The 24,415-nt window shown below is 37.9% G+C and overlaps 2 protein-coding genes across 2 annotated transcripts; both read left to right on the top strand.

Moving 5' to 3' along the window:
• The first annotated feature begins 2,306 nt into the window (after positions 1–2,306).
• LOC133039761 (uncharacterized) lies at positions 2,307–7,911 on the top strand. The gene is made up of 2 exons (XM_061118706.1): positions 2,307–6,100; positions 7,215–7,911. The coding sequence occupies exons 1-2, from the start codon at positions 2,307–2,309 to the stop codon at positions 7,909–7,911; spliced, it is 4,491 nt and encodes a 1,496-aa protein (XP_060974689.1).
• Positions 7,912–7,959: 48 nt separating this feature from the next.
• LOC133039760 (uncharacterized) lies at positions 7,960–8,644 on the top strand. Its single transcript, XM_061118705.1, has 2 exons — positions 7,960–8,297; positions 8,377–8,644. The coding sequence occupies exons 1-2, from the start codon at positions 7,960–7,962 to the stop codon at positions 8,642–8,644; spliced, it is 606 nt and encodes a 201-aa protein (XP_060974688.1).
• Positions 8,645–24,415: the final 15,771 nt, after the last annotated feature.

The following is a 24,415-nucleotide window of genomic DNA, read 5'->3' as shown; positions in this document are numbered from 1 at the left end:
TAGTTTTCTTGCTCTTTTCCTTTGTCTTTTTTTTTGTGCTGTTCCTCGGTGTAGTGTCCTTTCTCCATCCTTTTTGCTTTTGTTTCCTTTCTTTTCTCCTAACCTTTTCAGCCTTGTGCTTTGCTTGCGGGTGGGGTCCCTGTGCGTTGTTTTCTTGGTTGGATCTCTCTTTGCTTTCAGTGTCGTATAGTGTATTTGATTTCTGTTGGGGTGGGTAGTTGGTCGCTAAGTTATTATTCTTGTCTTTTGTTGTCTTGTGCTTTTGTTTTTTTGAACTTTATGGAGTTAGTTAATGCCCCCGCTGCCACCCTTAAAGGTAAATGCTTTACCTGCGTGGAAGCTTCAATTTCTCTGGCTCCTTGTGCCACCTCCCTGAAGGTTCTTTCTTCTCTTTGCTTATTTGGAAAGGTGGTGGCACCTATGCTGGTGGATGCGGATGACATCATAGAATTTGTAACAAAAAATTGGCAGAAGCATGTAACTGTGTGCTCACTCGCTGACGGACCTGGATCGAAGAACTGTTTCAAGCTTGGGTTTGCAAATGTTGAAGATAGAGATTGGGCTCTGGAACATGCCCCTTGGTCGTTCAAAGGATACACCTTCGCTCTCCACTCTTGGTTTTCTGGTATAGATCAGTCGCAATCTGTGGATATCCTGAGGGTATGGGTGCAATTTCATAATCTACCTCATGAGTACTATTCGATTGAGAATGGCTCTCTTTTAGGTGGTAAAGTTGGAGAGGTTGTAAAGGTTGAGTTAGAGGAGGAAAAGCCGGTGGAATGGGGTCCTTATCTCCGTGTGCTTATTGACTTAAACATTCAAAATCCCTTGAACGCTGGCTGTTTCTTCGATCTTTTTTCTGGGGGCAAAAAGTGGATTCAATGCAAGTACGAGAAAATTGGTATATTCTGCTATTTTTGTGGCCGCCTGGGCCACCAGAGGAGGGGCTGCTCACTCTCTTCTCCGGTCATGGTGGAGGCGGCCGATGGTGCGACGTACCCCATGTTTGGCCCGTGGTTGTCCACGGCTTCGAGGTTCCATGATGTTTTTTCGGGTGTTGCGTCTCAGGCGGGGGTGATTGTCCATGGATCGCCTTTGACCGGTCCTGCATTGGAGGGGACGGTGGCCCGTCCGGTCTCCATCTCGTCTCGAGCTACTAAACGTGGGAAGAAAAGGACTGGGCGTGGGATGTCTGAACTTCATCGGGGTACGAATCAGACTTGGGTGCCCAAGACTATGCCTGCAAGGAGTGCTTCAAAGTTTGCTGAAAATGGTAATAGTGTTGGTGTATTTTTGAAAGAAGGAGGAAAGTCTTCTGGGCATTTTCCAAATACGTTGGATTCGTCTCAGGCGGTTCAAGTGAGTTACCCGTTGGTTAATGCTGTCAAGTGTGCTGGTGGGGCCCCTATGGTCAATGGGGCAAATAATGGTCCGTGTGCTTTGGGCCAAGGGTCTCGTGGGCCTGGGGTTTCAATGAAAAATAGTCTTGGGCTGGGTTTATTAAATACTCAATGTTTTGGAGAGCAAGGTGGGCCGTTTGTTTCTAGTGGGCCGGACTGCTTTAAGTCCTCTGGGCCGTGTGGTGCTCTTGAGCCACCTTTGATTAATGGGTTGAAATATAAGGAGATCTCCTTGGAAAAGCTTGGGCCGAGAGATGTTGTTAGGACGGGACCCTTGGAGGTTGGGGGATTTAATCTCAGCCCACCCCGTGACAATCTTCTTGCAAACTTGGGAGGCTCTCTTCAGCTTGATGATCCCTCTCTGGATAATAGCTCTTTGTTGGTTGGCAAGGGACCTGAGATTGTCAACTCTAATGGAAATGAAGCTGAAAAAGATGTTGAAGAGAAAAAGGCCTTGTCTCAATTTTTTAAAGCACAAGATGAATTACTTTATGACTTGAAACACTTTGGCAAGTTGGATTTGTATGAGATCAAACAATTGGGTGGTGATATTGGAGTGCCGCCTTCTTCGGAAACTAATGAGCGTACTACACCTTTTAAAAAGAGGAAATTTGAGGGATCCGCTTCTCTATGCTCGAGACCTCACAAATTAGTGAGAACTTATCATGGTGTAGTTCGAGACTTTCCTTGGGACACTAAGAAAAAAATTCAAGAGGAACGTGCGGCCGGCGATGATCTTTCTGAGGAACCTTCGGAGGAGCCCTCTGGTGAGAGCTCTAGTTGCAACAATGGAATTTCGAGAAATCACCTGGTTGGCTCCTTTGTGATTGAAGAATCTGGATCTAGCTTATCTGTTCACTCGATTAACCCTGTGGAGGAGTATGTCAAATCTCCTCCACAGGCGCCATGAGAGGTGTTGCTTGGAACTGTAGAGGGTTGGGGCAGACCTCTACAGTTCAGGAGTTGAAGTCCCTGCTCAGATCGCGCTCTCCGGATTTTGTGTTTTTGACTGAGCTCAAGGTGGATGCCAATCCCCTGGTACGTATTCTGAAAGCTTTTCATTTTTATTTTCATATCTCTGTGCCGCCCATTGGCAATGCGGGGGGAATAATTTTAGCGTGGAAGGTTGGGTTTTGCTTTGAATGTATAGCTTGCTCTCGTAATCATATTTCGGGCATAGTCTATTCGGACCCCCCTACCCACCCTTGGCTTCTCTCGTGTGTGTATGGTCCTCCCTACAACCATGCAAAGAAGCATTTTTGGAGCGACATCATGGCGTTAGGGGATAGATTTGGAGGTCCTTGGTTGATATTTGGTGATACCAATTTTGTCCTTAATCCCTCCGAGAGGGAGGGGTCGTTGGGTCGAGACCCCTTTATCCCTTTCATATCAAACCTGGTAGAGTCTCGGGGCCTAATCAATATGCATATTAAAGGAGACATGATGACCTGGGACAATCACCGGTCGGGTCAGGGCCATGTGAAGTCGGCCTTGGATAAAGGCATTATGAATGAAGCTTGGCTTCATCTTTTCCCTAAAGCCATTCTCTGCTCGATCCAGACAAGTACGTCTGATCATAGACCGCTTTGTCTCGATTCGGTTGGGACTGTGCCCAAGTTTAAAAAGTGCTTCAAGTTTGAGGAAAGTTGGACAAGGGATGAAAGAAGTAATCTGGTTGTGGCTACCGCTTGGGATTCTGTGCGCCATTTCTGGGCTCCTGCCCGAGTGTTTAAAAAGATAGGAGCTACAAGAGTGGCGCTCCTTCAGTGGAAGAGAACGCAATTTGGGAAAATTGATGAGGTAATCAAAGATTTGGAGGTTAAACTTGATGAAATTCAGATGTTGCCTGCTGGTTCTAGAGATTGGAATTTAGAATGTGAAATTAGACGGAGCCTAAATGAAGCAAGAACCAGGAAAGCTGTTTACTGGAAACAAAGGGCGAGAATTGATTGGATTAAGGATGGAGACAAATGCTCCAAATTTTTCTTTCTCTCGGCTGCTATTAGAGGAAGAAGAAATGCCATAGACTGCATTTTGAACAAACATAATGTTTGGTTAAATGAGAGGAAATCAATTGGTCAGGAGTTCTTGGAATTTTTTAAGGATATCTTCTCTGCATCTAACATTAATAGGCCTCTGAATTGTGGCTACTTATTTAGGGAAAGGATTTCTCATGAGGACCAGGTTGGGATGGTCAAGGCCCCCTCCCGGGAAGAAATAAGACGTACTCTCTTTGCCATGAGCAATCATAAAGCCCCTGGGCCTGATGGGATGTCTGTTTTATTTTTCAAACACTACTGGGAGTCAGTAGGGAGTGACTTCTGTGATGCTGTCGGCGATTTCTTTGAATCGGGTAGGATGCACAAGGGTGTGAATTCCACGAATGTTGTGCTGATACCAAAGGTGCAAAACCCGACGAGACCAAATCATTTTAGACCCATTTCTCTCTGCAATGTGATATATAAGGTCATCTCTAAAATCATTGCAAATAGAATCAAGCCTATTCTCCCCTCGCTCATCTGCCCAACTCAAGCTGCATTTGTTCCAGGAAGGAATATCCAAGATAATAATGTGTTGGTGCAAGAGATCATCCATTCTTTCAATAAGAAGAGAGGAAAAGAAGGTTTCTTTGCTATCAAGATAGACCTAGTCAAAGCTTATGATAGGCTTAGTTGGAACTTTATTGACCATGTTCTTGGCTGTTTCGGATTCCCCCAAGAAGTTTGTAGCTGGGTCGCTCAGTGTATCACCACTGCCTCCCTCAATATTTGTCTCAATGGAGGACCGGTAGGTAAGATCGTGCCCTCGTGCGGTATTCGCCAGGGTGACCCGTTATCCCCCTACCTCTTCATCTGTGCAGCGGAAGTGCTCTCCAGACTTTTAGATGAGGCGATTGAGAAGGGGGTTATTCACGGGATTAAGCTAAGTAGGGGGGGCCCGGTCTTATCCCATGTTTTCTTTGCTGATGACCTCATTTTGGTGGGCCGGGCTAACATAAATGAAGCTAAATCCTTTTGGGATTGTCTGGATAAGTTTTGTTCGTGGTCTGGGCAGAAGGTCAACAAACTCAAGACTTCAATATTCTTTAGTAAAAATACCCCGAATGGTATGAGGAGAGGAATTAAGGAAGCTTTGGGCATCGGCGCTCCTGAGGGGGTTGTAAAGTATCTGGGTTTGCCTCTTTTCAGATCTAGGCAAAAAGATGCTGACTTTAACTTCATTCTTGACAACCTCACATCCAAGCTTCAGGGGTGGAAGGCTAAAACTTTATCGAAAGCTGGAAGGGCTACCCTAATCAAATCGGTGGGTCTGGCCATGCCTATCTACGCCATGCAAACCACCAAGTTGTCTAATCGGATTGTGAATAGGATTGATGGTTTGGTCCGTGATTTCTGGTGGGGATTTGAGAAAGGGAACCATGGTCTTTATCTCAAGGCTTGGGACAAGCTGTGCCTCCCAAAATCTTTAGGGGGACTGGGATTTCGGAAAACCAAAGAAATGAACCTTGCTTTTCTGGCTAAGTGGGGTTGGAATTTACTGACAGGGAGCCAGTCCTTATGTTGCAAGATCCTCAAAGCCAAATACCTAAGGGGTAAGGACTTTCTCCACTGCAAGTACAAAGACTCTGATTCCTGGTTCTGGAAAAATGTTGTTAAAGCTAGTGATATCATCCGGAAAGGGGCCTGCAAGAGAGTGGCTGATGGAAGAGATACTAGCATATGGAGGGACCCGTGGATCCCTCACTTGAAAGGTTTCGTCCCGAAACCAAATGGAAGTGTTGCTATGGATAATAACTGTGTCGCTGATCTACTTTTGCCTACGGGAGGGTGGGACATTTCTAAGCTAAAAAGTCTGTTCGATCAGGAGACGGTTTTAGCAATTCAGAAAAATGGAATTCCCCCTGGATCGGGAAAGGATAGTTGGTTGTGGACCTTGGAAAGTAATGGGCGTTTCTCGAGTAAATCGGCTTATCTGTCCCAGGCTTTGGAAAGAGCTCCCCAGTGTAATGTTGCTCCTGCTCTTTGGAATAAACTTTGGAATAGTAACATTATGGAGCGTCATAAGGTTCTTTGGTGGTGCATCCTTTCCCAAGCTCTCCCTATTCGGGCAGTGATTAGAAGAAGATTTCAGATTGATGATTCCAGTTGTCCGATGTGTGGTATGGGTGAGGAAACCATGGAGCATTTGTTCCTTACTTGCGATGTAGCGATGCACTTATGGCGTTCTTCTCCGTGGGGGATCTTCCCTGTTTGTGATAATGGCATTCGGGTTTGGGATTGGGTGAAGTTCATTTGGAGCCTTAATGGGCGAGGTATCCGAGTAGAGGATGTTTTTCTTTATGCCTCGATTGTGGTGGACAATATATGGAGGATGCGCAACGACGTGATACATAATAACTGTACTCCTAATGTTCTAAAATGTATTGACCATATTTGTTCTTCTTTTGCAGAGGCACATACTTCTCTCTTGCCTAGTCCTTCGCCGCCTGTGAAGGATAGCTGGACGCCTCCACCTCTGGACTGGATAAAGTTAAATTGTGATGTTCGCGTGGGTTTGGAGAGTATGTGCACAGCTGTTGTGGCCAGAAATCATCTAGGAAGGGTGGTTTCTATTCACACGTCCCGATTGGAGTTCTCGGAAGCTCTGTGTGGAGAAGCGGCGGCCTGTTGCTTGGCGGTGTCGGTTGCCTTAGATTTGAAGTATAACTATGTAATTGTGGAGAGTGACTCGAGATTAGTAATCAACGCTCTCAATGGGAAGGCGTCCCATTGGGCCCTTGAGAACTATGTATCCTTTTGTTCTAAGTCCTCTCCTTCTTTAATATGTTGTAATTTTTCTAATATTAGTAGGACATGTAACTATGCGGCACACAATGTCGCTAAGTGGGCTTTTACCCACCAAGTGTTTGGATCGATCCCGATCAATTCTGTTCCGGAAAACATTTTATGTAATGACCATGAGGTCTAGTTTTATCCAATATAACTTTACGCTTATTTTCAAAAAAAAAAGATATCACAATAAATTAAATTACTCGAAAAGGAGAAAAGGTTGGATTTTTGGAAAAAACTAAAATAGTTGTTTACTAGGTATTGTTGGATATGTGTGGTAAAAGGTTTAAATCAAAGGTAAAGTACTTGTGGGTTAGCTTCAACTTTTTCAATTAAAAACGAGGTCCTAACTTATTAGTTTTATTGTTAACTTATAGTTTAGTACTTGCTTTATTTTCTTGGTTATTTTTTTTCTTTTAAAGAAATACTATGTTTATTGTACTTATTTTATTAACCATATATAAGTTATAAATGGCATTTTATCAATTGTTATGAAACTTTTATGGTAATAAAATGAAAACAATAAGCATAATTATACAACATTAATTTATTTTTTTCTCTAAAATTTTCATATTTTTAAGTTTAAAGTTTTTTTTTACCCTTTTAAATAAAAAAAAAGTTTTTTACATAAATAAATGATAAGCTTTTTTAGATGAAAGAGATCCCTTTTTGTTGATGTAATTTTTTTTATCAAAAAAGTAATCATGACAAAAAAAAAAATAATTTTTTCCAGTATTTTATAAAAATATAAGAAAATAACAAAAAATTATATAAAAGTAACAAAAAAACAACAACAAAACTACATCAAAATAACATAAAAAAAATAGACACAAATAACAAAAATACAACATAAAAAAATCAAAAGACTATATTTTATGTAAATAAAATTTAAAAAAACGTAAAAAATTTGAAAACTCCGTATAGACTATATTTTTGTAATTTTTTTGTTATTTCTGTGTTTTTTAAAATTATCCCTATTTGTTAGTCGGGTCTACAAGGCTCGATATTACTCTCATGGGTCGTTTTTGACTGCTTCTCTTGGTCCGAATCCTAGTTTTATTTGGAAAAGCATCTTCGAAACACAAGAGCTGATCAAGAAGGGCGCTCGACGGGTTGTTGGTCCTGGTACAAGTATTAGTGTTCAGTCTGATCCGTGGTTAGAAGATACTTCTCATCCGTGGGTCACTACTATCGCTAATGGTATGGAGCAGTGGAAGGTTAACAATCTCATGGTGCCAGGAGAAAGATGTTGGGATTTGGAAGTGATCTCCGATATTTTCAATGATCGGGATAAGGAGTTAATTTTGAAGACCAACATTGTTCAGGAGTCTACAATTGATACATGGTATTGGTCTCTGGATCTGCATGGTGTTTACACTGTAAGGGAGGCCTATCGCTTGCTACATCAGGCTGATGTCACTAACATTAGTGACTTTGAGATGAAAATTTGGAAGATCGCTTGGAAGCTTCAAGTCCCCCCGAAAGTTCACCAACTTATGTGGCGTGCTTTGACAGGCTGTTTGGCTACTAAAGTTCAACTTAATACCAAGCACATTCCTCTGGATCAACTATGTCCCATGTGTCACCAATCGTCTGAGACGATCATCCATTTATTGGTTCTGTGTCCCTTTGCAAGATCATGTTGGCAGAGGTCGAGTTTAAATATGGTCTCAGTGTCTTGAACATCATTTTGGGATTGGTTTAGTCAGATGATACTTCAGCATTCTACTATGGCACAGGAGGAATTATTGATGGTGATTTGGGCAATTTGGCATGCCCGAAATGAGCTAGCTTGGCGGGAGAAATCACTGTCAGCGGCGGAGGTTATTCTATTGGCAAGAGTAGTCCTTAATCAATGGAGAAATGCTCAACAAAGGAGAATGGGGTCTTTATTTGTTCCTTCGGGTTCGAACATAGACTTGGAGCATTGGGTGAAACCGGTTATGGGAAAGATTAAGGTAAATGTTGATGGCGCAATCTTTGCAAATGACGGAAAATTTGGAGCGGCTGGCGTGGCTCGAGACCATGATGGGCGGTTCATTGAAGCCTTCACGGTCCTCTTGGAGGGGTGCGTGGACCCGGTCATAGCTGAAGTTGTGGGGGTTAAGGAGGCTCTGAGTTGGATAAAGAGACACCAATGGGGTCAGGGTTGATGTTGAGACGGATTCTTTGGTTGTTGTTCAAGCAGTTCGAGGTTCGGTATTCATTCCATCTCCTTTTGGTCAACATGTGTCTGCTTGTCGTACATTGTTGGCTTCCTTACCTTTAGTCACTATTAATTTTGTTAAACGTTCTGTAAACAAAGCTGCACACTGTCTTGCTCGTAGCTCTTGTTTGTATTCAGATCGTATTTTCAGTGAGAGTACTGCTCCTGCTGATCTTTTATCTATTGTAATGGTTGAAAGTTCATTCTAATAAAGTTTACCATTTTCCTTCAAAAAAAAAAATTATCCCTATTTTATTTCATATATATAAAATAATAGAGGAAATTACATTATATATCCACTTTATAATAATTGTTTTAATTTTTACCTTTATTTTTATATTCTTGAAGATATACCCATCTTTATGATGTCCTCATTATACTGTTAGGATAATGCAAATTATATACTAAACTTAAGTGGAGAGTGAGAGTAATGTGATTACATTTTAATAAAATATAATATATAAAAGTATTTTTAATTAATAGATAAAAAAAATATTTCTTAACTTATTCTTATAAAATAAAATTAAAACACAATAAAAAAAATACACCAAATAATTATCATAAATTTTTATAAAATTTAATATGAAAATTGCCATCCCACCTATTTAGATACATAAAGTATTGGGGTTTTATTATAACAAATATATTAAGTATGTCCCACTAATAATTCTTTCAACATCACTCTTATTTAGAGCTTTTAATATTTTATCTTTAGACAGCTTGTGTTTGTTCATTCAATTAAATTATATATATACATGCTACCAAATCTTTGATTGGTGATGTTAAAGTTTACTCTATTCGCTATAAAGAAAATATTGAAAATAAATAAATTTGAATCTAAATAATGTGTTCTTGATTGTGGAACTTTAGTTGTAATTTAATTGCTCATGGAGGTTATCACAATAAAGTTTTGATTCTCCTTTTAATTGAAGTATTTCCTTAAATTTTATATAAAAAAAAAAATAAGAAAAGAAAAAGTACTTCCTTAAATTGTGTTGTTTTTGAAATTGAATCATGACTTTTGGAACATTCGTATGACAAAAATCATGTTAATGTTAAAGCTAAGACCCCATGAGTAATAAATCAAAAATCTAAAGTTAAATTCAAAACTATAATGAGTGTTACACTATACCATCTACTAGTGTTCTATCTCATCTCCATTAACACAAAATGTTTAACTATTTACTTTTTATCAATTAAAAAAAAAAAAAAAAGCATAATTATTTATGTTAAAAGTCAATGCATCAAAAATATGCTATTTAAGATATTTGCCCTTAAATAATGGTATATGAATTACTGTATCTCTTGAATTTTTAGCAAAAATAAATCTTCTGTCAAGTTTTGTCATACGTGATAAACAAAATAATAACAATAACGTTGTTGTTAAAAATTTAAAATTAAAATTAAAAATGCATTTTTGAAAGATTATATTTAAACTAAAAATAAATAAATGATTAAAAAATTTAAAATTATTTTTTCAAATTAATTACACATGTAGTGCTAGTGTGGCAATTGTCTAAACAACCATGTCATTATTCTATTTGCCACTTGTGACAAAACTTAACAGAATGACCAATTTACAACACTATGAATAGTTCGAAGACCATTTTTAACGAGTTGAAGATTTTAAAGGCACAATAAAGCATATATCATGGTTCGGGAGCAAAAATTATAAATAGCCAAATATCAATATCAAATTATAGTGGAACCTTTATTTAAAAATAAGGATAATTACATAAAATATAATTTTTTGTAAAAAAATTACATTTTTACGTTTTAAGATTTTTTTATTTTTTTTTTACATTTTTACGATTTTTTATAAAAATAACACGAAAACAATAAGAAAATAACATCAAAACAACAACAAAAAATAACATACAAATAACAAAACATCAACAATAAATTAACAAGAGTACAACATAAAAATACCGTATTTTTTGTAAATAAAAACAAAAAAATCATAAAAATGTTTAAAATTTTGTACAACCGTATTTTTTGTAATTTTTTTTGTTATTTTTGTGTATTTGTGAAATAATCCCTTAAAAATACTATATCAAGATTACATTTAAACTAAAATTGTGTATTTTTCAAAGATTGTATTTAAACTAAAAATCAATTAATGATTAAAAAATTACATAAATTAAATTAAAAAAGAAAAAAATTATTCTTTTCAAAGTAATTACATATGTAGCGCTAATGTGGCAATTGTCTAAATAACCATATCGTCATTCTATTTACCACTTTTGACAAAACTTGACAGGATGACTAATTTACAACACTAGAAATAGTCCAGGAACTATTTTTAACGAACTAAAAAATTCAAGGGCGCAATAAAACATATGTTATAGTTTGGAGGCAAAATCCTAAATAGCCAAATATCAATATCAAAAATACATTATAACATATATTTAAGAATACTTTATTCAAAAATTTCTTCTAATTTATTATAAAAAAAATAATAATAAGTCTCAATTTGGGCCAATTATAAATAAGAATGACCTCTAAATTATAATTAGTTATATATATTATTTATCCAAATTTTGATGAGGGTGACATGGCAAGGATGATGACACATGGCACGAGAATACCAAGATTGAGTTAATATGGAATATTTAAGGTCATTATTATTGGGAATTATTTTAACAAGATCTAAATTTTCTAACATGTATGTTGATTAACACCTTAAATATGAATTCTCTAAAACATTGGAATGTAAACACATATAAAGTTAAAAAAAAAAAAAACCTTACATTGGTAGCAGCGGAATAATATGTCTCCTCTCACTCAGATCTCTAACACTTGTTCCTTTCTGTTGCTGAGTATTATCAAGATCTGAGCCTGATTCTCCTTCAAGTGTTGGATTCTTCACAGTCTTACACACTATGATTGAGTACTTGACTTGTTATGGGTGGACATGTACTCTTTCACTATAAGGCTCGAAAATATGAAGAGAACGAGAGTGAGATTCGAATTCTATAGAAGGAGGTTCTCAAGTTTTCTAGTTATTTGGCAAATAATGAAACTAGAATGTTAGGTTGGATGAGAATGAGAGCCATCTTATTCCTTAAATAGGATTTTTCCTAGGGTTAGATTTAAATTATATGGAATTAAAAAAGATAAAAAAATTGGCTAAAATTCTCTTAAGTGGCTGGCCATACAATATGGGCCCCACTAGCTAGATTTTTGTCATTTTATTCAACAATTTATCGTTTCTCTCACAAATGTCATATCTTCTAACTTCAATCATTTAAATATCAAAACTATTTATTTGATAATTAAAATTAATTATCAAATAAATTTATCATTTAACTTATTTATTAATTAGACTTAATAAAGTCTCTTAATTAACAAATAAAAGCTAAAATCTCTTTTCTTCACAATCAAGCCCTTGCTTAGTGAAAATTCATAAATAAGACATAGTTTAATTTTAGAATTATAATTAATTAACTAAAACCAATTAACTGAGTCTGCAAGCATAGTGTGGAGACCATGGGCCTATATAACCAAGCTTTCAATAAGCAGATTTAGAATTTACCAAGTAAATTCTCTAACTTATTAATTCCTCTTTGCGCCACTATAGATTCGAAATTGTACTCTTAATTATATAGAACGCTCTATATGTTCCACGATATAGATACACTATGAATTATCTATCGTTCTAATCCAAATAATTAAAGATCCTCTATAGATGATTTACATCAAGTAAGGACAAAATTACCGTTCTATCTCTCGATGTATTTTTGTTGGAAATTATTTTACCAGGATCTTAGAGTTACTCACAAGTATGTTGATTAACATCCTAAATAAGAACTTTCTAAAACGATAAATTAAACACATATAAAGTTTAGGAAACCTTACATTGGGTGCAGCGGAATATAATGACTCCTTCCGTTCAGATATCTAGCCATTGATTCCTTTCTGTAGCAGAGCATTATCAATATCTGAACCTGGATCTCTTTCTCTGAATCTTTGATGCTGAATCTCCTTTGCTGATGATCTTTCTTCACGATCTTCCTCACTATGATTGAGGTATTGCTTGATGTGTGTGGGCACTACTCTAATCACTAAGGATTTCGAAATATTGAAGAAGAAGAGAGAGAGTGGTCAGCTAAAGATAGGGAGAGAGAAGGCTCAGTTTTTCTGAATCAGAAGTGTAGAAATTTAAGTGTAAATTTCCTGAAGCCTTCACAATCTATTTATAGCATTCCACTAGGGTTAGGTTTGAATTATTTGGCATTAAAATAATGAAAATATCAGTTTAAATTTCCTACAAAAGTGGCTGGCCCTATACTAGTGGATTTGGGCCTCACTTTTTGTAATTTTGCAGTTTTACCTTTTCTGCATCTGATTTTCTCAAAAATGCCAATTTTCTAATTCAACCATTTAAATGTCAATTCTAACTATTTAATAACTATAAATAATTATTAAATAATATTGTCATTTATCATATTTATTAATTGAACCATACAAAGTATCATAATTAACAAATATGCCCCTATAAACTCTTTCTTTACAATTTCGCCCTTACTTAGTGAAAAATTCACAAATAGACATAGTCTAATTTGAGAATTATAATTGATTAATCAAAACCAATTACATGAGTCTTACAAGCAATATTATCTCAACTAGTGGGGGGACCATGGGTCTATATAACCGAGCTTCCAATAAGTAGATCAAGAATTTATTACTAAAATTCACTAACTTATTAATTCTTCGTTGAATCCACGCATAGAACTTAGAATTGCACTCTCAGTATATAGAATGCTCTATATGTTCCACCATATAGACACATCATTAGTTATCCATTGTTATAATCCTAATGTGATCAATGATCCTCTATATGAATGATCTACACTGTAAAGGGATTAGATTACCGTTACACCCTACAATGTATTTATTCCTTAAAACACTTGACCCCGTATAAATGATATTTCAGCTTATGTGAAATGAGTACTCCACCATTTATGTTCGTTTGGTCAAGCTCGAAGGAGATCATCCTTTGCTTACTATTCGCCAGATAGAAGCTATAGATTCCATGTTTATGATAGCGCTCCCACTCAGTTGCACTACCGTGTTCCCAAAATGTACGTATCACCCTGACCAAAAGGTAGGCTTAACTAACAATTCAAGGAACACGAATAGCCTTTCAAGATTGAGCCTAATCATAACATGATTAAGATCATTTGATCTAGGATCAACTAGGCGATATTGACTTGAATAGATTTTACGGTAAGTTTAATTAAATCTAAGTCAAAGTTCAATATCGGTCCCTTCCGATGCATACTCCATGCATCCAACCTGAGCTTTACTTTAACCAATGCTCTGGAAAGAACATAGCACTTCTCCAAATGCAAGTAAACTCTTGTTGTAGATTATCATATCAGTAAAACCCTGTGTCTGATAAATCTAGGAAACTTTATTCACATAGTCATGTTTACTTTCCAATGTGTTGACGGCACAATAAACAGGATCAAGTATGTGAAAAGGGTTTCAGATGAATTTATACATTATGTACATATAATCATGAAATAAATCATGTGAACCATGCAACATTAAATGTTATTTCTGATCTATATTAATAAGTAAATCTGATTATATTGAAATGAGTTTTATTTAGGGCATAAAACCCAACAATTTTATCCTTAAAACACTTAGTTTCCTATAAATGATATTTCAGTAAACTAATATAATTATTGAAATAAGAGTTCTTCCATTTATCTCTATTAAGCCAAGCTCGAAGAAAATCATCATTTCACTTCTATGTCCAGATAAAAGCTATAGATTTCGTACTATGATTAGCGCTCCCACTCAATTGTACTATCATGTTCCCAAGATGTATGTGTTACCCGAACCAATTGGTAGGCTTTAACGAACAACTCTAAGAACATAAATAACACTCTTGAGATCGAACCTAACCATATCAGGATTAAGATCTTTTGATCTAAGATCAACCAACTTAGAAAGGTACAACAATAAGATTATAATATATTTATCAAGATTGATATCGGTCTCAGTCCAATGTATACTCCATAATCTGATACTAGCATACTTTGCCAATGCCCTAGAAGGACATAACACTTATCCAAGGTGTAAGTAAGCTTTATCGTTGATTATCACATCAGTGTAAATCCAGTGCATTAATGAATCATGAGACATAAACTTTTGAAGCATATAATCACAATAACCTTCCACTGTGTTGATATCACTATATTTGTGAATAACTATATTTCTGAATTTAATAAAAATTATATATTAAACCATAAGCATGAAAAATACATGTAAACTTAAATGACTTATAATCTTCTATTGATAACAAATAAGATTATATTGAAATGAGTTTTATTTGAGGCATAAAATCCCAACAATTATTCCCCAAGAGGTATTTTGAGTATATGGGAGTGAAAGTGAGTAATAACATTCTATGGGTATATTATATGTGTGTGGGAGATGGAGAAACTACCCCTGTGGGGATAAGTCAAGCAGTAAACCCCCAGGGGTAAGGCTAGCAATCACCCCTTAGTGTGAGTAAAGTGACTAACCCCCTTGAAAGGGATGGACAAGTACCTCCATAGCGGGTTAAACAATCACCACTCCCTTAAAGGTGAGTCATCTACTTAAGGGTGATAGATTAGTCTAAGGGGTATACCCCTTATCCCATACACTCTCATTTTCCAGGTATCACATTTCATCTACACATGACATGGTTTGTACCATAAGTCTTCCCAGCATGAAGACTACATACTGCTAATCATTAAGCACTACATGAGGAGCAAAAGAGAGAGGCCACAGGGCTACCACCTCGAGGTGAGTACCTACCCCGTGACCAAGTAGGTCAAATGGTAACGTTATATCTTAAGGAGTATCCTCACTTTGACCAACACATCAAATACTCTTCCATCATTCAAGTCTCGCATAAGCTTAAAGGTGGTTAAAACCCCACGAAAATAGCGGGATATTCCCCTAAGAGTCAGACCTCAACCAACTTCGAAAATCAAGGAGAATGTTGAGATATTTTTGCAACAAGGACGTGTCTCCGGTAGAGAGACGCACCAACCCTTCCCCTATATAAGGGGTCATACATGACCTGGGGAAGTTTTCTGAATTTTTTTACCCAAAGAGTAGAAACTCTGCCATTTTTACTTCTTGCATTCAAGAGCCTATTCTTGATTTTGCAACTTCGATCAATAAAATACAAGGGGAGTAGGCTATTACCAACACCTGGGGTCAAACCTCTTTAAATTTTGGTGTTCTTTATTAGCATTTATTATGATTTTAGTTTAATTTCTCATTTATTACGAATCTGCATCGGTTGGTTAAAAATTCAGCCAACACATTTTTTAAGTCCCGTATTAAGAAAGTATACTTGTAACGATCGCATATTTAGACATGAAAATTAGTACTGTGTTATTAATTTAATTACTATTTCGTGATTATTTATGCATTAGTAGAAAATAAGTCCTCAAATTTAGGCATTAGTGATATAATTTCTCAATTATGAGGATTTTATTGAATTCTAGGTGTGTCAATGGGGTGTTCATTGGATCACATCCAATGGATTTGGATCCAACCGATCTAATTTAATTATTTATTAGATATTATATTTTATCATCCGATCCAATCTAATCAAATTGAGTCATCCGATTTGATCTGATCCAATGGATGTATTAGATTGGATCGGTTCCAACTATTAGATGCATTAATTGGTTTTCCTATTAGATTGGATTGGATTCATCCAATCTATTTTAGCTACCATTTAAGTTGATTTCATTAAAATATTTATAAAAAATAATTTAAAACCTAATAATCTAACATACATAATAAATATTAGTTTAGTCCAACTTAATTCTCATGATCACATAATAAAACAGCTAAAAAATAAAACTTATTCAGTACACATTGATAATCTATTAGCGTTTAGAAAGATGAGAATTAATATTTTAGATCTAAAGTTTTTTTTTCTTTAATCTCATGTGTTAAATATATATTAAATCAATAAATATATTAAATTTCATTAAAATATATATAAAAAATAATTTAAAACTTAATAATCCAACATACATAATAAACATTAGTTTAGTCCAACTTAATTCTCATGATCACATAATAAAACCGCTAAAAAATAAAACTTATTCAATAAGCATTGACAATTTTATTAGCGTTTAGGAAGATGAGAATTAATATTTTAGATCTAATATTTTTTTCTTTAATCAAATGTGTTAAATATATATTAAATTAATAAACATATTGTTTAAATAAAATATATTAAATATATAAAATTATAAATGTAATTAAAAAATATATAAATATAATTAGATGATAATTGGATCGGTTTGATTTGATTATCTATTGGATCGAATGTCCCATCCAACAACTGAACCAATCCGATTAGATTTTCAAAATTTACATCTGATCTGATCTAATTATGATTGGATATCCGATTCTATTAGATCGGTTGGAATTAGATTGGTCAGTTGTAATTGGATGGATGACTTTCTGCACACCCATATGTGTCATGCATGTTATTTATAAATTTTAATATTTTCATGTTTTATGTCCGGTAACAGTAAAAAATTGACGGTTTAGCCATTAGTGTCACTTTAATATGGTTTAGTATTTAAAATTTAGTGGGGCAAGATTTATAGATATTAGAATATCAGGGTTATGTGGGGTAATTAATTATGATCATTATACCCCTAAGTTTAAAGATTGCTTAAAGGTGAAGTAAGAGTATTATGGTAATTTTGTCACTTAAGCCTTATTTGGTTAATAATTAATTTAGTGGATTTTACTGTAAAAAAAAAATTATGCTCATTTTATTAATGAATTAAGAGATAAATAATAAGATAAACACAAAATCATAGCCACACTATCTCTCCTCAACCTATAATCTCATGGTCTTAAGAAACCTCAAGAACCAAGATTTATTTAGACCAAAATCCTCCATCTTTTAGCCAAGAAATTCAGTTAAGAACCTAGGTGAATTGATAGCTAACTCAAAGTAAGCTCTTGCCCTCTTTATTCTCTTTGAATTTTGCAGTAAAGCATGGTTTTTTTATATGGAAATTGTCGGTTAGCTAACTCCAGCTGAACTTAAGGAATTAAAGATTCAGCTCCAAGGGTTGCTTGACATAGGGTTTATTCGGCCCAGTGTGTCACCCTGGGGAGCCCCGGTTTTATTCGTCAAGAAGAAGGATGGATCTATGAGGATGTGCATCGACTACAGGGAATTGAACAAGCTGACGGTGAAGAATAAATATCCATTACCTAGGATCGATGATTTGTTCGATCAGCTTCAGGGGAAGACGGTCTTTTCTAAGATTGATCTCCGTTCGGGTTATCATCAGTTGAGAATCCGAGAGGAGGACATTCCGAAGACGGCTTTCCGCACTAGGTATGGACATTACGAATTTCTGGTTATATCGTTCGGACTAACCAATGCTCCTGCAGCATTCATGGACTTGATGAATAGAGTATTCAAGGATTTCCTCGATATCTGTGTGATTGTGTTTATCGACGACACCCTCGTGTACTCTCAATCAGAAGAGGAGCATGAAGAACATCTTCAGGTGGTACTGCAACGGCTTCGAGAACATAAGCTTTATCCAAAGTTCAAGAAATGTGAGTTCTGGCTATCTCAGGTGTCCTTCCTATGGCACATTGTAAGCAAAGATGGGATCAAGGTGGATCCCGAAAAGATCGAATCCGTCAGGGATTGGCCGAGACCGAAGACACTGACAGAGATCAGAAGCTTCTTGGGTTTAGCTGGGTACTACCGTAGGTTCGTGGAAGGGTTTTCAAAAATTTCAATGCCCCTAACCGAGCTTACAAAGAAGAATCAGCGATTTATTTGGTCAGACAAGTGCGAAGCTAGTTTTCAGGAGCTAAAGCAGAGGTTGATTACCGCTCCAGTGCTAGCTTTGCCTTCAGACAAGGAGAAGTTCGTAGTTTATTGTGACGCATCCAAACAAGGTTTGGGGTGTGTGTTGATGCAAGCCGATCGGGTTATCGCTTATGCCTCCCGTCAGTTAAAGGATTATGAGCAGCGATACCCGACTCATGACCTAGAGTTGGCCGCGGTGGTTTTCGCATTGAAGATTTGGCGGCATTACCTTTACGGGGAAAAGTGTGAAATCTATACCGACCATAAAAGTCTCAAGTATTTCTTTACTCAGAAGGATTTGAATATGAGACAAAGGCGTTGGTGGGAATTAGTGAAAGATTATGACTGTGAGATCCTCTATCACCCCGAAAAGGCCAATGTAGTGGCCGATGCCCTGAGCAGAAAGGGTCCCGGGCAAGTAGCTAGTATGGTTCAGATCTCACCTCAGCTAGCAGAGGATATGGTTAGATCCAGCATTGAGTTTGTGGTAGGTCAGCTTCACAACTTAACGCTGCATTCTGACCTGTTAGAAAGAATAAAAGTCGCTCAGATGACGGATCCAGAGTTAGTGAAGATCAAAGATGAGGTGTTGGCTGGTCAAGCCAAAGACTTTTCAGTGTCAGACAGCGGGATGCTTTTGTATAAAGCCAGGGTTTGTGTTCCGAATAGTGTGGAACTTAGGAATGAGAACTTTGAGGAGGCTCATTCTACCCCGTATTCTCTGCATCCCGGCACCACTAAGATGTACCAAGATCTTAAACCGTACTTCTGGTGGAGCGGTATGAAGAAGAATTTGGTAGAATTCGTATCGAGATGCCTCACCCGTCGGCCAGATTAAGTCGAACATCGTAGACCAAGCGGGGTTGTTGCAGCCTCTAACCCTACCAGAATGGAAGTGGGAGGATATCACGATGGATTTTGTGGTCGGGTTACCTAGGACCACGGGTTTATTTGATTCCATCTGGGTAGTGGTGGATCGATTTACGAAATCTCCTCATTTTCAGCCGGTTAGAACAACATTTACAGTGGATCAGTTGGCAGAGTTGTATGTCAGAGAGATAGTAAGACTTCACGGGGTACCGAAGTCTATAGTTTCGGACAGGGATCCGAAGTTCACCTCCAAATTTTGGCAAAGTTTGCAACGCACAATGGGTACAAAGCTAAAATTTAGTACAGCATTCCATCCTCAGACAGATGGTCAGTCCGAAAGGACAATTCAGATATTGGAGGACATGTTGAGAGCCTGTGTTATGGACTTTGAAGGCTCATGGAATAAGTATCTACCGTTGATAGAATTTTCTTACAACAACAGTTATCAGAGTACGATAGGGATGGCTTCCTATGAACTGTTATACGGTAGGAAGTGTAGATCTCCCATCCACTGGGATGAGACAGGGGAGAGGAAATACCTAGGTCCAGAGTCAGTGCAGCGGACCAATGAGGCAATAGAGAAGATAAAAGCTAGAATGCTTGCCTCACAGAGCAGACAGAAGAGTTACGCGGATCCGAAATGCAGAGATGTTGAGTTCCAAGTAGGGGACCATGTGTTTTTACGGGTATCTCCGATGAAGGGGATTAAACGTTTCGGGAAAAGAGGCAAGTTATGCCCTAGATTTACAGGACCTTTCGAGATTCTCGAGAAGATAGGTCAAGTGGCATATCGGTTAGCATTGCCTCCAGCCTTATCACCAGTTCACAACGTATTCCATGTCTCGATGTTGAGAAAATACGTTTCAGATCCCTCTCATATACTCAGTTATGAGAGCCTAGAATTGCAGCCAGACATGACTTACGAAGAACAGCCAGTGCAGATCCTGGATAGAAAGGATAAAGTCCTTCGAAATAAGACCATAGCATTGGTCAAGGTTCTCTGGAGAAACAGCAAGGTGGAGGAAGCCACCTGGGAGCTAGAGTCAGATATGAGAGCTCAATATCCAGAGTTATTCAGGTTAGATTTCGGGGACGAAATCCTTTTAAGGGGGGATAGTTGTAAAGCCCGCTTAGTTTAATTTGGAAATTAGCAGTTAATCATGATTAATTATGAAATTATTTATAGCTATTTAAATAATTTATTATACGGTTATTTATTGAATTCAGAGATGCATTTTTATGTCATGTAGTAGTTTGCATAATTTTGCATTCGGGTGCTCGGTATTTTGGAACCCGGTGTTTGGCTCAGTAGAAATCACAACTTAGTATGTTAGTAGTTTGGGACGGTTATTAGACATTGGGAATGTCGGGAATGGCCGGGAATTTAGAATTTCCCAAAAATACCCCTTTAGTGTGATTTATGTGGTTTTAGTGTGGAGGGGCAAAATGGTCTTTTTGCCCCATTAGTATTTTGTCTTTTAGTGAATTTGTTAATTGAAAAATAAATGTTTATTTTAATTGTTGTTGGCTGAAATGAATCCTTTTTACTTCAATCTACTTTTCAAAGCATCATTTTCTACACTTAGAAAAATAGAGAAAATTTCAAAACAAAACTCTCTCTTTCTTTCCTCTCACTTTCGGCCACCTTGGAGCAGCTAGGAGCTGGCCTTTTCCTTGAAGTTTTACTTGTGAATCCATCTCTCTTTAAGGTTCATTTCAAGCTAGGTTAGCTTCTCTTGTTTCCTTCTTTAAATTGTTGAATTTTGATGAAAAGATGATGATGCATGCATGAGTTCTTAGTTGTTATTCTTCTTTGTGTTTTATTGATAATTTACGAGATGTAAGCATGTTAATTTGAAGTTAATTAAGCTGTTAGAAATGCATGTAAAGTACTTTGTTTCAAGTTTGGAATTTTTAGCTCAAAAATGTGATTTTTGAAGGAAATGTTTTGAATCTGTTGCTGTGATATGGTTGATGTTTTTAATTGTTTCAAGAGGCTTAGTTATGCTTGTTTAAGAAGATTCAAGCTAGTTTGATTGCATGCTAGCTAGGTTTGCTCAAGTTTGAGTTTAGAACTCAAAGCTTGAGCTCTAATGGTGATTTTTGATTGGGTGCAATCTGGGTGGTTTTGTTGCTTTAGAAATGTTCTAGGGGTTGTATAGAACAGGTCTGGAAGGTTTCATGTGATTTGGGGTCGATTTGTGCAAGATATGAATTTTTATGTTTGCTGCCTGCGAGGAACCGGAATTCCGATTGTGCATCCGGAATTTCGGATGGGGTTTTGAATTTTCCCGAACGGAATTCGGTTGGGCAAAGTCTCTTAGGTTGGGGAAAATTCTGAAACCTAGATTTTCTCGATTTTATGTTTTAGGGGTATTGCCATGCTTTTTATCGATAGGGAAACTTTTAGTTCCTAGTTTAAGTCCCCGGGAGGGGATTTAGCGTGTCACTTATAGTGTTGTGATGTTTTATGGTTTAGGAGCACATGTCCGTAAGCTCGGCTAAAGTTCCGGTCGGGTTGACGGCACACTTTGAATTCGGAATTCGGGTAAGATTAGTATAACGGTATGCATATGTAGATTACATGTTTAGCGAGCATGTAGGAAGCTTGTTAGATTACATTAGTTATGTATGTTGGCTTCGAACCATCCAACCTGTCACGTCGGTACGAGTGGAGTATGACCAATGGCGGAGTATGACCAGGTTCGACCGATCAGTGACACTTGGTTGGTGGTTCCGTACTATTGACGTATCCCGTCGGTACGAGCTGGAGTATGACCAGCGGCGGAGTATGACCGGTTCGACCGATCAGTGGATATAGTAACACGTCGGTACGAGTGGAGTATGACCGACGGCGGAGTATGACCGGTTCGACCGATCAGTCGTTACGTGTCAATAGTACCGTCCCTATGAACGTTCGGAACTCGATGCGTGTTGGACACGGCGGTAGTGACTCGATGCAGGTGTTGGACACGGTGATTAGTGGGACTCAGTATCGTGTTGGACACGGCAGTTAGGGTTATGATCAGGGGTATGGGCGTCTGATCATGACCGGGATTTATGTATGAGTATTATTATGCTTTTCTTACTGAGTCTGTCGACTCACAGTTCTACGTTTATGTGTAGGTAAAGGCAAGGCTAAAGCTGATGGACCGTGAGCGAGCTTATCAAGGTTGTACATGTCGGGGTGGTTAGGCGTGGAGCGTACGATCTTCAGGACAGCAAGGCTGATTTTTGAAACTAGTCGCTAGGCGACATTTATTTTGTATGAACAGTAAACTTTTGTAAATGATTTTATAATCGGGATCCCGAGTCTTTTGTAATATTATTTTATAAGTTTAATTAAAAAGCAAAAATTTTAATTAATCACGTTTTCCATAAACCTCGTTGATTAACAACGAGCTGCACAACATGTTTTAAAATCACGTAATACGCCTATGTTAGTTACGGTGTTACAATTTGGTATCAGAGCCGCCAGGTTGTCTTCCGAAGATTGTCACGACATGTACAATCATCATCAGCAGTTAGCTCGTTTCACGGTTCAGTAAGCCTTTATTGCTTTAGTAGTTTATTTATTTATTTATGAAAAAGAAAAGCCTGTTAGGAAGCATGTTAGTAGCCTGATAGTAGAATAGGCGCATGTTTCATTTTAATTTCCAAATTAAGCGGCATTAGTAAGCTCTCGATGATCGTGACCTGAAGTGCCAACTCGGGATTTCGAGGCGGTTCAGACTAGATGGACGCCAGACGAAATATTAGGAGTCAGGGCATCTCAGTCGGGTCTGATCAAGGTCAAGGAGCTCAATTTTTTCCCCCAAGTGTTATGGGCTGAGGTAGAGGTCCCAGCGGCAGGGCTCGTGGTTGGGGTGATGTCAACTCGCCACAGGCTGCCCAGGTCAATCAGGAAGCCCAAAATTGGGAAGTTGGGTTTGCTGAAATGCAAGCCAGAATAGAGGAGCAAGATAATGAGATTCAGAGATTGAGGCAGCAGGGTGCTCCTGCAGTTCCGGTGCCAGTAGTTCCAGCGGCACCTGCCCCTGTGTCTCAGGCCGAATTAGTGGTGGTCGCCAATAGATTGGAACCTTTGTATGAACGGTTCCGGAAGCAAGCACCTCTGGTTTTCTTGGGAGGTCCAGACGTGATGAAGGCCGAACAGTGGCTGACGGTGATCACCAAGATTTTGAACTTCATGGGTGTCACCGGTAATGATAGAGTGGTGTGTGCCACTTTCCAGTTCCAAGAGGACGCTCTGGTCTAGTGGGACATGGTGTCTCAGATTCACGACGTCACCACCATGACCTGGGAAAGGTTTCAGGCGCTCTTCAACGCCAAGTACTATAATGAGGCGGTCAGAAGCGCCAAGAGGAAAGAGTTTGCTCACCTGACCCAGCGTGAGAATATGAGCGTGACCGAGTATACTACTCAGTTTAACCGGTTGGCGAGGTTAGCCTCGGGATTTGTGCCAACCGATTTCAGTAAGAAAGAAAAATATCAGGATGGACTTAATGCGAAGATCGAGTATGACCTTATGATCACTACCGACGATAAGATCATCTATGCTGAGATGGTGGAGAAAGTACTGTGAGCTGAGGGCGCAGTTAGATGTATGTGGAATCAGTTAGGACTCCAGTATGTGGCGGGGCTCCTACCCCTCCTACGTCAGGTTTCAGCAGGGGAGGTAGTGGTTCGGCCATGGACTAGAGGAGGAAATCATCCACTGCATCTGGTGGCTCAGGGCAGAACAAGAGGTTTCGAGGGAACCATAATCAAGGTAGTCACCAGGGTAGTGTTGGGACCCGTTATTCCTACTGGAGTGTCTCATTAGTAAGAGGCATCCTCCGGGTGAGTGCTTGGGTCAAGGTTGTTTTGTGTGGTTGCCAGAATCTTTAGTAACTGGATAGACCGTACGATAGTTATGAATCAGGGTTTGGAACCCTATTACCTAGCGGAGACTTGGTTATCTCCAATAGGTGGATTAGGTCTATGCCGATCAGGATAGATGGTAGAGAGTTAAGTGCTGACTTGATAGAGATGAGTTTAGTAGAGTTCGACATTATTTTAGGAATGGAATTCCTATCTAAATATTCGGCGAGTATAAATTGTAAAAGGAAGATGGTGATCTTCCAACCGGAAAGTGAAGAACCATTTGTGTTTGTTGGTTCAGTTCAGGGATCCCGGATCCCGGTGATTTCGGCCATGTCAGCTAGAGATTTATTACATGGCGGATGCT

The sequence above is a fragment of the Cannabis sativa genome, chromosome 7 (genome assembly GCF_029168945.1).
Source record: "Cannabis sativa cultivar Pink pepper isolate KNU-18-1 chromosome 7, ASM2916894v1, whole genome shotgun sequence".
Lineage (NCBI taxonomy): Eukaryota > Viridiplantae > Streptophyta > Magnoliopsida > Rosales > Cannabaceae > Cannabis > Cannabis sativa.
Note: the sequence above shows the minus strand (reverse complement) of the source record. Positions and strands in the feature narration are given on the sequence as shown.

Excerpts from the sequence above, each read along its gene's own strand:
- LOC133039760 (XM_061118705.1), top strand. The coding sequence starts at position 7,960 with ATGGCACAGGAGGAATTATTGATGGTGATTTGGGCAATTTGGCATGCC. Across the intron at positions 8,298-8,376 it reads TTCACGGTCCTCTTGGAGGG|GGTTGATGTTGAGACGGATT; the intron begins GTGCGTGGACCC and ends CAATGGGGTCAG.
- LOC133039761 (XM_061118706.1), top strand. The coding sequence starts at position 2,307 with ATGAGAGGTGTTGCTTGGAACTGTAGAGGGTTGGGGCAGACCTCTACA. Across the intron at positions 6,101-7,214 it reads TCGGTTGCCTTAGATTTGAA|TCGGGTCTACAAGGCTCGAT; the intron begins GTATAACTATGT and ends CCTATTTGTTAG.